The sequence below is a fragment of the Trichosurus vulpecula genome, chromosome 7 (assembly GCF_011100635.1).
Source record: "Trichosurus vulpecula isolate mTriVul1 chromosome 7, mTriVul1.pri, whole genome shotgun sequence".
NCBI classification, from domain to species: domain Eukaryota; kingdom Metazoa; phylum Chordata; class Mammalia; order Diprotodontia; family Phalangeridae; genus Trichosurus; species Trichosurus vulpecula.
This window is the reverse complement of record NC_050579.1, coordinates 214,935,426-214,948,121: the sequence shown is the minus strand read 5'-3', so window position 1 is coordinate 214,948,121 and position 12,696 is coordinate 214,935,426. Positions and strand designations below refer to the sequence as shown.

At 35.2% G+C, this 12,696-nt stretch overlaps 1 protein-coding gene across 1 annotated transcript in view; it reads right to left on the bottom strand.

Annotated features, from left to right (window-relative positions):
- EYS (eyes shut homolog) overlaps positions 1 to 12,696 on the bottom strand; it is a 287,935-nt gene that overhangs the window by 24,959 nt on the left and 250,280 nt on the right. The window contains exons 3-4 of the mRNA XM_036768324.1: positions 10,407 to 10,600; positions 8,652 to 8,779 (exon numbers count right to left, since the gene is read on the bottom strand). Coding sequence (XP_036624219.1) covers positions 8,652 to 8,779; positions 10,407 to 10,600 — 322 coding nt within the window. The remainder of the gene's footprint in view (positions 1 to 8,651; positions 8,780 to 10,406; positions 10,601 to 12,696) is intronic.

Below are 12,696 nucleotides of genomic sequence, written 5' to 3'. Positions count from 1 at the left end.
GAATACCATTGTGATAAAAATGATGAACAAACAGATTTGAGAAAAACTTGGACAGCCTTACCTGAACTGATGCTGAATGAAGTGAGGAGAACCAGAACACTGCACATAGTAACAGTAACATTGTGCAACGACCATCTATGAACAACTTAGCTCTTCTTAAGAATGCAATGACCTAAGACAACTCCAGAAGATTCACAATGGAAAATGCTATCCAAATCCAGACAAAGACCTTTGGAGTTATGGAGGCTGAATACAGATCAAAGCACAGTATTTTCTCTTTTTTATCATAGTTTTTTTCCCTTTTGATCTGATTCTTGTTTTTCAACATATCTAATGTGGAAATATATTTAACAGTATTTTGCGTGCATAGTCTATAATAGATTGTATGAAGTTTTCTGGGGGGTAGACACAGCAAGGGGTGAGAAAAAAAAGTGAAACTCAAAATCTTATTACATTGAATGTTGAATACTAAAAAGAAAAAGGAAAGTAATATCATATATGAAGATCATTATTTCTAACATATATATACTAGTGTATGTGTATGGTAGACAGATATGTAGGTAGATATATCTGTAGATAGACAGATGGATGGACTGACAGACAGATAGATAAATAGACAGATAATGTATAGTGAGTATAAAGGAAAGAAGGTGACTCAAGTGTTCCCATAGATATACAGACCTCTATTTCAGTGGCACAGTACATGCTTAATTAGGTTTACTTGTGACATAAACTGAAAAGTACCAGTGATATTTATGTCTGACAGGAATCAACTTGTCACAAAGGCTAATGAAATGTGAAAAATGACACTGACAATTTTTACACCAATACACTGGGCTGACACTTCAGCAACAGAAAGTATAATCATCAGAACCCTGGAAGAAGAAAAAGTCTGTGTATAGAACACAAAAAAAGCATCTTCTGGTCCTTTAAAATCACTTCATAATTAAGCAGCACACTGTAGTTGACAAGAAAGAAATCTGGCTACCACTGAGAATTTATAAGACTTTCAATGTGGAAAATTTACCTGTCCCTTTTCAGGATAGCACATCAGAGGCATACGACAAGTATCAGCAGAATATTGAATATTTATTTATCTTGGAAATTAAGTTCTTTGGTAAGAAAGAACGCAAATTTAAATTTTGTAATGTTTCTACCTGGTCACTTTTTCCTGGTCACTTTTTTGTGTTATTTACTCATTAAGTAAATATCATATTATTTCATTTCAGATACCAAAGTTGCTCATGTTAAATATTTCTCTGTAACAGTCCTTCTTTGAAATGTAAAATTCATGTATTATAAGAATACCCGGAATGTGTTTCTATTTTAATGTAAACATTTTAATTAAATTATCGATTTTTAGATTTTAGAATTCACTTCCATAAGATTTTGAGGTACAGGAGAGTGGAGACAAAAGGGCAGCTGGAAAGGAGGGCCTTGCATGAGCTCAGCCCCAGTTACCTCCAAAAACTTATAAAAAATGGCTCTGAACAAATTCTACAACTGCAGAACCCACGAAATAGCAGAGGGAAGCAGGGCTCCAGCCCATGACATCCTGGATGGTTGCTGGGTAAGGTCTATCGCAACAGAGCAGAGCACAGAAGATCCCAGAGTGGGCTGTGCCAGGACCAACCAGATCGGGAGCCAGGTGGAACAGGTTCTAGCACCCTGAATCAGTGAGCTGTGTCAATTACCAGACTTCTCAACACACAAACACCAAAGACAACAGTGAAGGTAAGTGGAAAAGGCTGGGGGGACAGAGTGAAAGGAGTATGCAGTTTGGCCACCACCCCAGGGGCAGCAGAGGTGGTGCAGCTCTGAAGACAGAACTATAGCTGCAGTTGCTTCCGGCCCCAGGCCCACCTGGTGGGAGGAATTAAGTGGCAGATCAGAACAGGAGTGCAGAGCCTGCTTAAGATGTGAATCATGTTCTGAGGTTGGTGGTTCTTGGGGGAGGAGAAGCACTGCTATGGCAGAGCTTGCTATGTAGAAATAGCTCTGAAAACAACAGCGCAGCATCCCAAGCTTGGGACAAAGTATTCTATAATCTACAAGCAGTCATATCCTTAAGAAAAATTCAAGGATCTAGTAGTTGGCTGGGAACATGGCCAGGCAGCAAAAACAGACTCAGATTCAGACTCAGATTTTGGAATCTTTCTTTGCTGACAAAGAAGACCCACACACACAGCCAGAAGAAGTTAACAAAGTCAAAGAGCCTACATCAAAAGCCTCAAGACAAACATGAACTGGTCCCAGGCCATGGAAGGGCTCAAAAAGGATTTGGAAAAGCAAATTAGAGAAGTAGAGGAAAAATTGGGAAGAGAAATGAGAGTGAGGTGAGAAAACCATGAAAAACAAGTCAATTACTGGGTAAAGGAGACCCAAAAACATACTGAAGAAAACAATACCTTAACAAATAGACTAACTCAAATGGCAAAAGAGCTCCAAAAAGCCAATGAGGAGAAGAATGCCTTGAAAAGCAGAATTACCCAAATGGAAAAGGAGGTCCAAAAGACCACTGAAGAAAATACTACCTTAAAAATTAGATTGGAGCAAGTGGAAGCTAGTGACTTTATGAGAAATCAAGATATTATAAAACAGAACCAAAGGATTGAAAATAAGGAAGACAATGTGAAATATCTCATTGGAAAAACCACTGATCTGGAAGATAGATCCAGGAGAGGTGATTTAAAAATTTTTGGACTACCTGAAAGCCATGATCAAAAAAAAGAGGCTAGATATCATCTTTCAAGAAATTATAAAGGAGAGCTGCCCTGATATTCTAGAGCCAGAGGGTAAAATAGAAATTGAAATCACCTCCTGAAAAAAGATCCCAAAAAGAAAACTCCTAGGAATATTGTTGCCAAATTCCAGAGCTCCCAGGTCAAGGAGAAAATACTGCAAGCATCCAGAAAGAAACAATTTGAGTATTGTGGAAAAACAATCAGGATAACACAGGATCTAGCAGCTTCTACATTAAGGGATGAAAGGGCTTATAATATGATAATCCAGAGGTCAATGGAGCTAGGATTAAAACCAAGAATCACCTACCCAGCAAAACTGAGTATCATGCTCCAAGGTAAAATATGGACTTTCAATAAAATAGATGATTTTCAAGCTTTCTCAGTGAAAAGACCAGAGCTGAATAGAAAATTTGACTTTCAAAAACAAGAATCAATAGAAACATGAAAAGGTAAACAAGAAAGAGAAATCATAAGGGACTTACTAAAGTTGAACTGTTTTGTTTACATTACTACAAGGAAAGATGATGTGTGTAATTTATGGGATCTTTCTCAGTATTAGGGTATTTGAAGGAAATATATACATACATAGACAGAGGGCACAGGATGAGTTGAATATGAACAGATGATATCTAAAAAAAAAAATCAAATTAAGGGACGAGAGAGGAATATACAGAGAGAGGGAGAAAGGGAAAAATAGAATGGTGTAAATTATCTCGCATAAAAGTGGCAAGAAAAAGCAGTTCTGTTGGGAGGGAAGAGGGAGTAGGTGAGGGGGAATGAGTGAATCTTGCTCTTATTGGATTTGATCTGAGGAGGGAATAACATACAAACTCAATTACAATAAACTTATTGAACATGAAAAAAAAAGATTTTGAGTTACAAATTTTCTCATCTCCCCCCTCCATCTACCCCAAGATGACATATAATTTTATATAGACTCTACATATTCACTCATATTGAACCTATTTTCACATGAATCTTGTAAAGAAGAATTAGAACCAATGGGAGAAACCATGAGTATGAAGAAACAAACAAAAAAGGGAGCAAATAATATGCTTTAATCTGCATTCAGACTGCATATTTTTTTTTCTGCGTGTGGACAGCATTTTCCATCATGAATTCTTTGGAGTTGTACCGGATCCTTGCATTGCTAAGAGACAAATCTATCAATGTTACTCATCACACATTATATATCGCACATTATTACTTGTGTTATCGTGCACAATGTTGTCCTTGTTCTACTCATTTCATTCAGTGTCAATTCATCATTCATTCATTCATTTCCAGGTTTTCTGAAGTCCGCCTGCTCATCATTTCTTATACCATAATGGTATTTCATTGCCTTCATATACCACAATTTGTTCAGCCATTCCCCAACTAATGGGCAGCCCCTGAATTTCTAATTCTTTGCCACCACAAAAAGAGCTGTTATAAATATTTTTGATATAAAAATCCTTTTCCCATTTTATGATCTCTGTGGGATACAGCCCTAGAAATAGTATTGCTGGGTCAAAATTTATGTACATTTTTAGAGCCTCTTGGGAACAGTTCAAAATTGCTCTCCAGAATGGTAGAATCAGTTCACAACTCCACCAATAGTGCATTAGTGTTCCATTTTTCCCACATCTTCTCCAGCATTTATAATTTTCCTGTTTTGTCATGTTAGGAAATCTGATACGTGTGATGTGGTACTTCAGAGTTGTTTTGATTTGTATTCTCTAATCAATAGTGATTTAGAGCATTTTTATATGACTATAGATATCTTTAATTTCTTCTTCTGAAAACTGCCTGTTCACATCCTTTGACCATTTAAAATTGAGGAATTGACTTGTATTCCTATAGATATGACTCAGTTCTTTTTGAGTAATGTGACCTTTATCAGAGATATCAGTTTTAAAAATTATTTCCTAGTTTTCTGCTTCCTTTCTCATCTTTGTTGCATTGGCTTTGTTTGTGCAAGTGTAACTCTTAATAGAGATTATTTGAAGACAAGCAATAATTATTATCAATTTATCCTGAAAAATCCATAATGATTTCAGCACTTAGGAATAGATTTTTTAGTATATCTATGAGGTTAATAACGATAGAGCAATATATGTTGTTCCCTAAGTTCCATATGCCATAGCTGTTTTGTTTTTTTTAACATTTGTTGAGTTATTTAATAGGGTAAAGTTTTTTTTTTCAATCAATCCTATCTAAAGTAGAAAAAATTACAAGTTGATAAAATTTCAAAATGTCAATAAAATTTGACAATTATGCTTTTGACTAAATCCTTACAGCTTATTATTTACATAATTTTAATCCTCATTCAGTCACCAAGATCCATGTTCCCCCTCACATTTTTCTGCTGTCTACCCTAACTTCTATCCCTTAACTTCTACATTAAAATCTGCTTTGTAATTATTCACATTCTTATTGGAGTTCACTCCTCTTGAGGACATAAGGAAATATGCTTATTGAGGTGAGAAAAAATAAATAAAATTATATTTCCTACTTCTTTGATGGAAAGTAAAAGATCAAATGGAAGTGTTGGGATGGGTTCCTGGAAGAGGAGGCAGGCAAGCTAAATTGCCTAAATTTCTCTCTTCTTAAAAAACATTCCTTCTTTCAAGATAAAGTTCTCCATAAGGTAGACAATGGAAATAAGATTACAATCCAGAATTTAATATTCCTCTTCCACGGTTTGTTACCTCATCTTACGCTTCCATTCTCAGACTTGCTAATGATTCCAGTTTCTCACCTTTCCCACCAAAAACAAAATAAAGAGAAGACAATTCAAAGGAGCTCCTAAATAAAAAAAATGAGTTCAAGGTACTCTCTCATTTCTTCTTTCTTACCTTTTCCCAAATGTGTTGGTTCTGACCCACTACTTTGAAATTTAGTAACCATTGCTGGGAGCAGATATTATTATGTGTGAGCATTTTGGGGTGGAGAGAAGAGTGGTTTTGGTCTTCTTTCAGGACAATTTTGTGCTATGGCCCACTTTCTCTTATCAATAGGGAAGCATTTTCAAGCCTTGGTTTATTTAATCTTTTAAACTTAAAAGAAAATAACTAAGCAAATCAATCACAAATGCTTGGCCCTACATTGAAGAACACCTTTATCATCAAGACTTGCTGTGCCTTTTGTAGGCTATTTCAGATGTTGTTATCTTAACCTCTCAAGACAGAGATCAAATTACTTTTTACTGAATGCATTGTTTTAATTTCATAACCATGTTTAATTATTTGACTTAGATTATGTTTTTAATAACTTTAGCAGAACTCACTCAGTTGATATTATGTGCCTGATCCATAATAGTATTAGGAGAATGCCACAGTATTCAACTTCGCATTCCACTCTTATTTATCTCTGTGAAATTGATATCCTCATATGATGAGCCAATTTTAGATTAAATTATTTTCCCCATTGGGGTGTCAAATATTCCTGCTAATATAGTCAATGACAATTCCATCCTATACCATCCCTCCCTCTCCTTTATAACTTGGAATCCAGAGCATGGAATACAACAGAAGCGGGAAAGATGGTGATAGATGTTACAGAACAAATAAAATTCACTTCTTTGAAAATGAATGAAACACACACAACATGAACACATATTGTGCACATATCTCAACTCACCAGCAAATAAAAATCACCCAGAAAGGTAGTATGTCATAGTGGATAGAGTGCTGAACACAGAGACTTGAGAACTAGGTTCATCCTGCTTCCACCACTTGTTAGCTATGTGAACATGGAGGTATCACTTGACTTCTAAGTGCTTCAATTAAATCTCTGAGATTTATCTATTAAAATATAGAGCAGTTGACATTTATTTTGGTGGAATGGGTTTCAACATCCTTGGCAGACTGATTAAAAATCATCTGACCATTTAAAAGTAATTCATTGTTCAGTTGTTTCAGTAATGTCTTATTTTTGTGATCCCATTTGTGGTTCTCTTGGCAAAGCTACTAAAGTGGTGTGCCCATTTCCTTCTCTAGCTCCTTTTAGAGGAAACTGAGGCAAACAGGGTCAAGTGACTTGCCCAGAGAGACACAGAAAGCATCTGAAGCTAGATTTGAACTGAGATCTTCCTGACTCCCAGGCCTGGAGCTCTATCTACTATGCCACCTAGTCTACCTTGTTGTTGTTGTTGTGTGTGTGTGTGTGAGAGAGAGAGACAGACAGACAGACATAGAGAGAGAGAGAGATACAGAGACAGAGAGAGAGAGAGAGAATGAGAGAAAGAGAATCAAATTAAAATAAATTACACATATGCTTAACGTGTCTATTTATACATATTCTTTTCCGATCCATATGTCATATATGAATCAATGTATCTAGGTACATATAGAAATAAATGTGTATATTTGGTTCAAACAATAAAAGATCTTCTCCATTGATACTCACCAAAAAAATCAAATAAAATTACACAAACCCCAAACTTGTAAGGTATGTATTATTATCTCTATTCCTCAATTTACAGATGAGGAAACTGAGGCTGAGAGAGGTTAAGTGAATAGCCCAGAATCATACATGTAGAAAGTGTCTAAGGCAGGCAGGATTAGAAATAAGGTCTTCCTGGTTTCATATCCAGTGCTCAATTAATTGTGTTCTCTTGTTGCCTCAGGTATGTTTGAGAAACACAGCGAGCTAATTTAAATAAACTAATATCCTTTAAATCTCTTTCTGCCAAACAGACCTTCTCAAGCTATAAATTCTTTGATCTATAGCAGATGGTTCATAACAAACACAAAAAGTAAAATAAAATAAATCAGTGATTAAGTAAATGATAAAATATGTATGTTATCCTTATTGTTTCAGTAAAATGCATCAAACATAACCTGTAATCTTCTTTGTAAGCTGGTACACAAGACAGTAATGTACTGTGTAGAGGACTGAAATTTAAACTGTTGGTTAATCCTAAACTTTGTTAGTGTATGACTCTGAGACACAATGTGTCCCTAGGTGCTGAGTCGCTCATTTTCAAGGAACTTTATATCAATTATGCTATGTACTCTACTTTCCTTTCCTCAATTTCTTTCAGAAAGTTGCACTTATAACCTCCGATGTATATTTCAAATTTTGCAACTGTGAATCTTTTCAAAGAGATGAAATTGTTGTGTACTGTACATCTGTGATGTGGATGCATATTCTAGGTTGATTCACAGTGTGTTCTGAGGCTTTTTATGTATCACAGCTTTTAATTTTCTGCTTTTATGAATATCCTAAAATGTTGAGGCTGTTTACTGCACTTGAATAATGCCCAACAGAACCTACTTTAAGCAGCCAGATAAAAGTCAAGCAAGTGTGAAGAGGACAAATTGTACTTCTTAATGGTGTGAGGAAATATCTATAAAGCTATTTAAAATGTACTAGAATTATAGGCCTATATATCTGGGTCACTTCTGTCATTTGCAAATGGGTAATTTTGAGCATATTCCTATTTAAATAAAGCACTGCTTTTTAACATTCTGCTGAAAGACACAAACTGAGAACTACCAACAAAGGTCCATGAATTAAGCTTGGGAAGACTTTTTTTATCCTTTTGAAAGATAATATTATCATGATATACATTGAAAAGGAGTGGTCCTTTGGCAATTTGTCTTCCTTGTCACCAAAGTGTGATTTATATATATTTATCTTGTAGGATTCATGAGAGGAAAAACATATATCATTGAACTTACAAGATCTTTTGTTTTTTGAGGGGGTTATGTCAAATCTTTAAAGAAAACAATATTCTTAATTTCAGTATAATACATGTCATTGAAAGTTACTTAAATGAAATTATTCCTATGTGGGTTTTATGGGTTGGAGAACTTTCATTTTTTTGGCAGGCGAGGCTGGAGCAAAAACTATAAATAGAAATATATAAGTGAAGACCAAGAAACAACAGAAATATAGAAATGAAGTCACTGGTTATCATACCTGCTATGATAACTTCCAACTTGTTCTCCCAAAGTGACATTTTTTCCAAAAAGCATTGAATCACATGGTCTTAGAATTCTGTCACAAAACTTGCCTGTGAATTCTGGTGAGCAGATGCATGTAACATCCTAGAAAAGATTTTGATTATGAAAAAATAGCTATTAATTAAAAGAAAATAGAATTGAATCTTCTCCACATGATCTGTCTTGTGATGGACAACATGTAACCAACATAAGACCATACCATCACAGGGAGATAACTTAACCTAAAGGGCCACATTTGAACTTGACAATAGCTCAATGAATAACGAGATAATCATCATTTATTCTTTAAATAAGCTTCAGTCACCACAGATCATCAATGAATAGTGGCTTATCAATAACCAGTCAGCACCAAAAATCCTAAACAGGTTTCAAGAGAGTATTACCCATTAGTCAAACAGGTCTGTGTCATGCTAAAAATACATGAATGGGTAGATATGTTCTCTCAAATTAAACATATATATAATATGGCTGTGTGCCCAAAAAGTGTGGTTGTGGCTAATTTTAAAGTGGTATGCTGAGTAGGGTATGAATGTAGTAACAAGCTGATTCTGACATCTAAAATGGATCAATATGGAATTTATCAATCTGATGACATCCGTTTTGTTTTTGTCCTTCCTCAAGGATTATTTGTATTTGAACTGCAGTACAAAACTATAGGTAGCGGATCATAGCACCATATTGATCACAGTTATAATAGAAAATAAAGAAAATCGAGTGTGACCAACTCATTTTGCAACAAGAATGGAGGTGTAATGAGGTCAAATTACTTATCCAAGGTCAACTACAGAGTAAGTGGCAGAGCTGTATTCAAACTCACATCCTCTAGCTCCAACAGTGCTCTTTTCCTTGTATCAAACTAAGTTTTCTTAAATGATCTCTGAATATTTATTTTAATTTTAAGAATTAAAAAAATCTTTTGACTACATACCTTGCCCAAGAAAGATAACTGACTCGTATAAAGTAAATGACTATTAGAAATTATGAAATGCTTACAGGATCTAACTAACCACAGATCTTCAATTTCAAAAGAAAAAGAGTAAACAAAATTGCTTTAGAGTGAAATTTTGATTTTATGGCTTATTACATCCTTATGATTTAACCCAAGGTTGCCAAAACAACTTGGCTGTACCCTTTAGTGAAAAGAAAATTAGTTTCCTCCAGAGCAAGCATCTGCAGTTTTATAATGTTCTAGGAACAAATGCTTATGGAGCTCAGGAAAGAAGAGAAGAATAACGGTCCCATGAGAGGTCAGAGCTGATAAGAAAATCACTGTAATGAAAAGATACTAATTTGTTTGAGTCATTATCAAATTCTCTCTTAGTCCTCTTGAATTTTCTCATCAAATTGAGAAAAAATAATGTTTAAAACAGAATAACAGCTACCAGGTTATTTCAAGAAAAAAGTTGCAATGAGAAACAATCAATAACTAATAAAGAAAAATGTGCACAATTACTGACTTCACAAAGAACAAATCTGACGGGAATAAAACAAATGAAATTAAACCATTATGTTGGCATTTTTGTTTTACTTCTACATGGGAGAAATAAAAATGAAATATAAGTAAATTGTGGGTTTTCCGCTGATTTCTAAGACAACATTTTGACAAGAAAGACCTTAAAACTTAACACTTTTTTAACTCTCCAGCAATATTAAATCTTTTGAATAAAAAACAAAGAACTCCTAAAGTTTATAATGGATATTTTAGACTTACATTTGGCAGATCAATGCATTCAGCTCCATTCTGACATGGCAGGGATGAGCACTCATCAACTTCAGTTTCACATTTTGGACCAAGAAAGCCAGCTGGACCATCACAAATACAAGCTGGCATTTGGTTATGGCATGTTCCTCCATTCCAGCATGGTTGAGAAAGACAAGGTTTCAGCGACTGCTCACAAAATTGACCTCAAGTAATGACAGAAGCAATACCATAATCTTAGCATGTAAGTAGCAGATCACAAAATCCATAATTCTAATATGCATGAACACATATTTAACCTGAACTCCAAAGTCCACTGATACGAGATTCTCTCCTTACGGATGAATATCAATGATACAATGCCTATTATGAAGACCCAGGAGAAGCTGGCAAGACAAGAGCAAAGAAAGACCCACTCTCTTTACTTTCTTTGGATTTTTTTGGCTTCTAGTTTCAAGAAAGAAGATTGAAAATGTCATATTCTCTCTTCTTGGCCACAACGAGAGAAAGCTTTGGGATGTTGTATAAGAGGAACTGACAAACTCCATCATTTCCCTATTCCTAGCTTTCTGCATTAGTGTCTTCAAGGAATTTTCCCTTTGGGTAAGATCTGGGACTGTCTTCCATCATTGAAATGAGTTTCCACTCTTCTGTTGAGCGGGCTCCTTTACTACGTAATATCTCATATATATTCACCTACGAATACTTTCTCTCATTTCATCATTGGATAAATGGTTCTACTTGCTATTTCCTATGTGTGTTCAATGTGGAAATGCAATCCAATATTTAATAAAGTAGAGATATATGATTTTAGTTTGGTATACCCTCTCTCTGAGAAAAGCAAAGAGGCTGGTCACCTGTCCCAGCTTCCTGCCTTCCCTCACTGCAGGAATTTAAGTCTCTATTGGAAAAGGAGGAGGGAAGAGACACTAGAGATATTTTGATTCTGGCATTCCTTTTAGCCATACGTGATACTGCCATTTCGTTGTATGTAGGGTATTTCCTTGCTACACATATAAAGTTCTTTAAGATCATAAGTCTAGTGGGCAACTAGGTGGCGCAGTGAGAAGAGCACTGGCCCTGAAGTCAGGAGGACCGGAGACACTTGACATATGTACTAGCTGTGTGACCTTGGGCAAGTCACTTAACCCCAATTGCCCTGCCATGAACAAACAAACAAACAAACAAATATTAAAAAAAAGAATATAAGTCTAGGGAGGAAGATGATCCAGGTTTTTTATTTAATTGAAAAAAAGTATCTATTTGAATTGGGCTCTTTTGGAGTTTAATCAGAGGTGAGAAATAAAAGTCTACTAGAAGATTTCATTACCTTCTCCCAATTCCTTTTTACTACTGCACTGAGGGCAGAAATTGGGAGTGAGTAACAGAACCCAGAGACAATCCATTCAGCATTTTTACATTTTACATATTGTATTTCAGTGTTGTATCTAGGGTTTTGCAATGCATTGTATTTTTCTTGTATTATATCATATCTAGAATAAAACCAAGATATCGGAGACAAAATCCAAATGCTTATGAACCTAAATAGACTGCTTATTTGGATTATATGCAATTATTTTTCCTTTCCCTTTTGTCCCTTTTCATGCCATGGATGCTCCCATGTCAGAGCTCACTTCCAGATAACAAGGAAAGAGTCTTCCTCTATTAATCACTATCACTATTACGGGTAATTCTCATTGTTATTGACAATGCTGCACTACATATGTGGCAAAGGGGACAGAGCACTGGTTCTGGAGTGGACCTGAGTTCAAATCAAGCCTCAAACACTAGCTTTGTGATTTTGGGCAGGTCAATTAACTCCTGTTTGCATGGGGAAAATAATAGTACCTCCCTCCTAGGGTGATTATGAGGAACAAATGACATACTATTTGTAGGATGCTTAGAATAATGCCTGGCACATAGTAGGTGTTATGTAAGGTTAATATTATTGTTATTAATATCATTATTATCATTATTACAAATACATCTACATGTTCAATTTTACAATTTTGTTGTAAATAGCAAAATGTTATACAACTAGAATCACTAAATCTTCTGTAGAGAAACTTACAATAAAGTTCTTAGCCATGACATAAAGTAATTTCACAGAATCTAAAACAGTATTTGGATCCTATACATTTAATGCAAGAAAAATGAGTTTCTCATTTACTGGGGAAAATAACTAATTCACCTCATACCCTTAGATCATTGTAACCATGCAATGTATTAGACAGTTTTTGCAAAAAGGTGCAAATAACAAAAGCGTGTGTCAGGCCTGGAGAGGAAATAGTAAGAAAGCCTG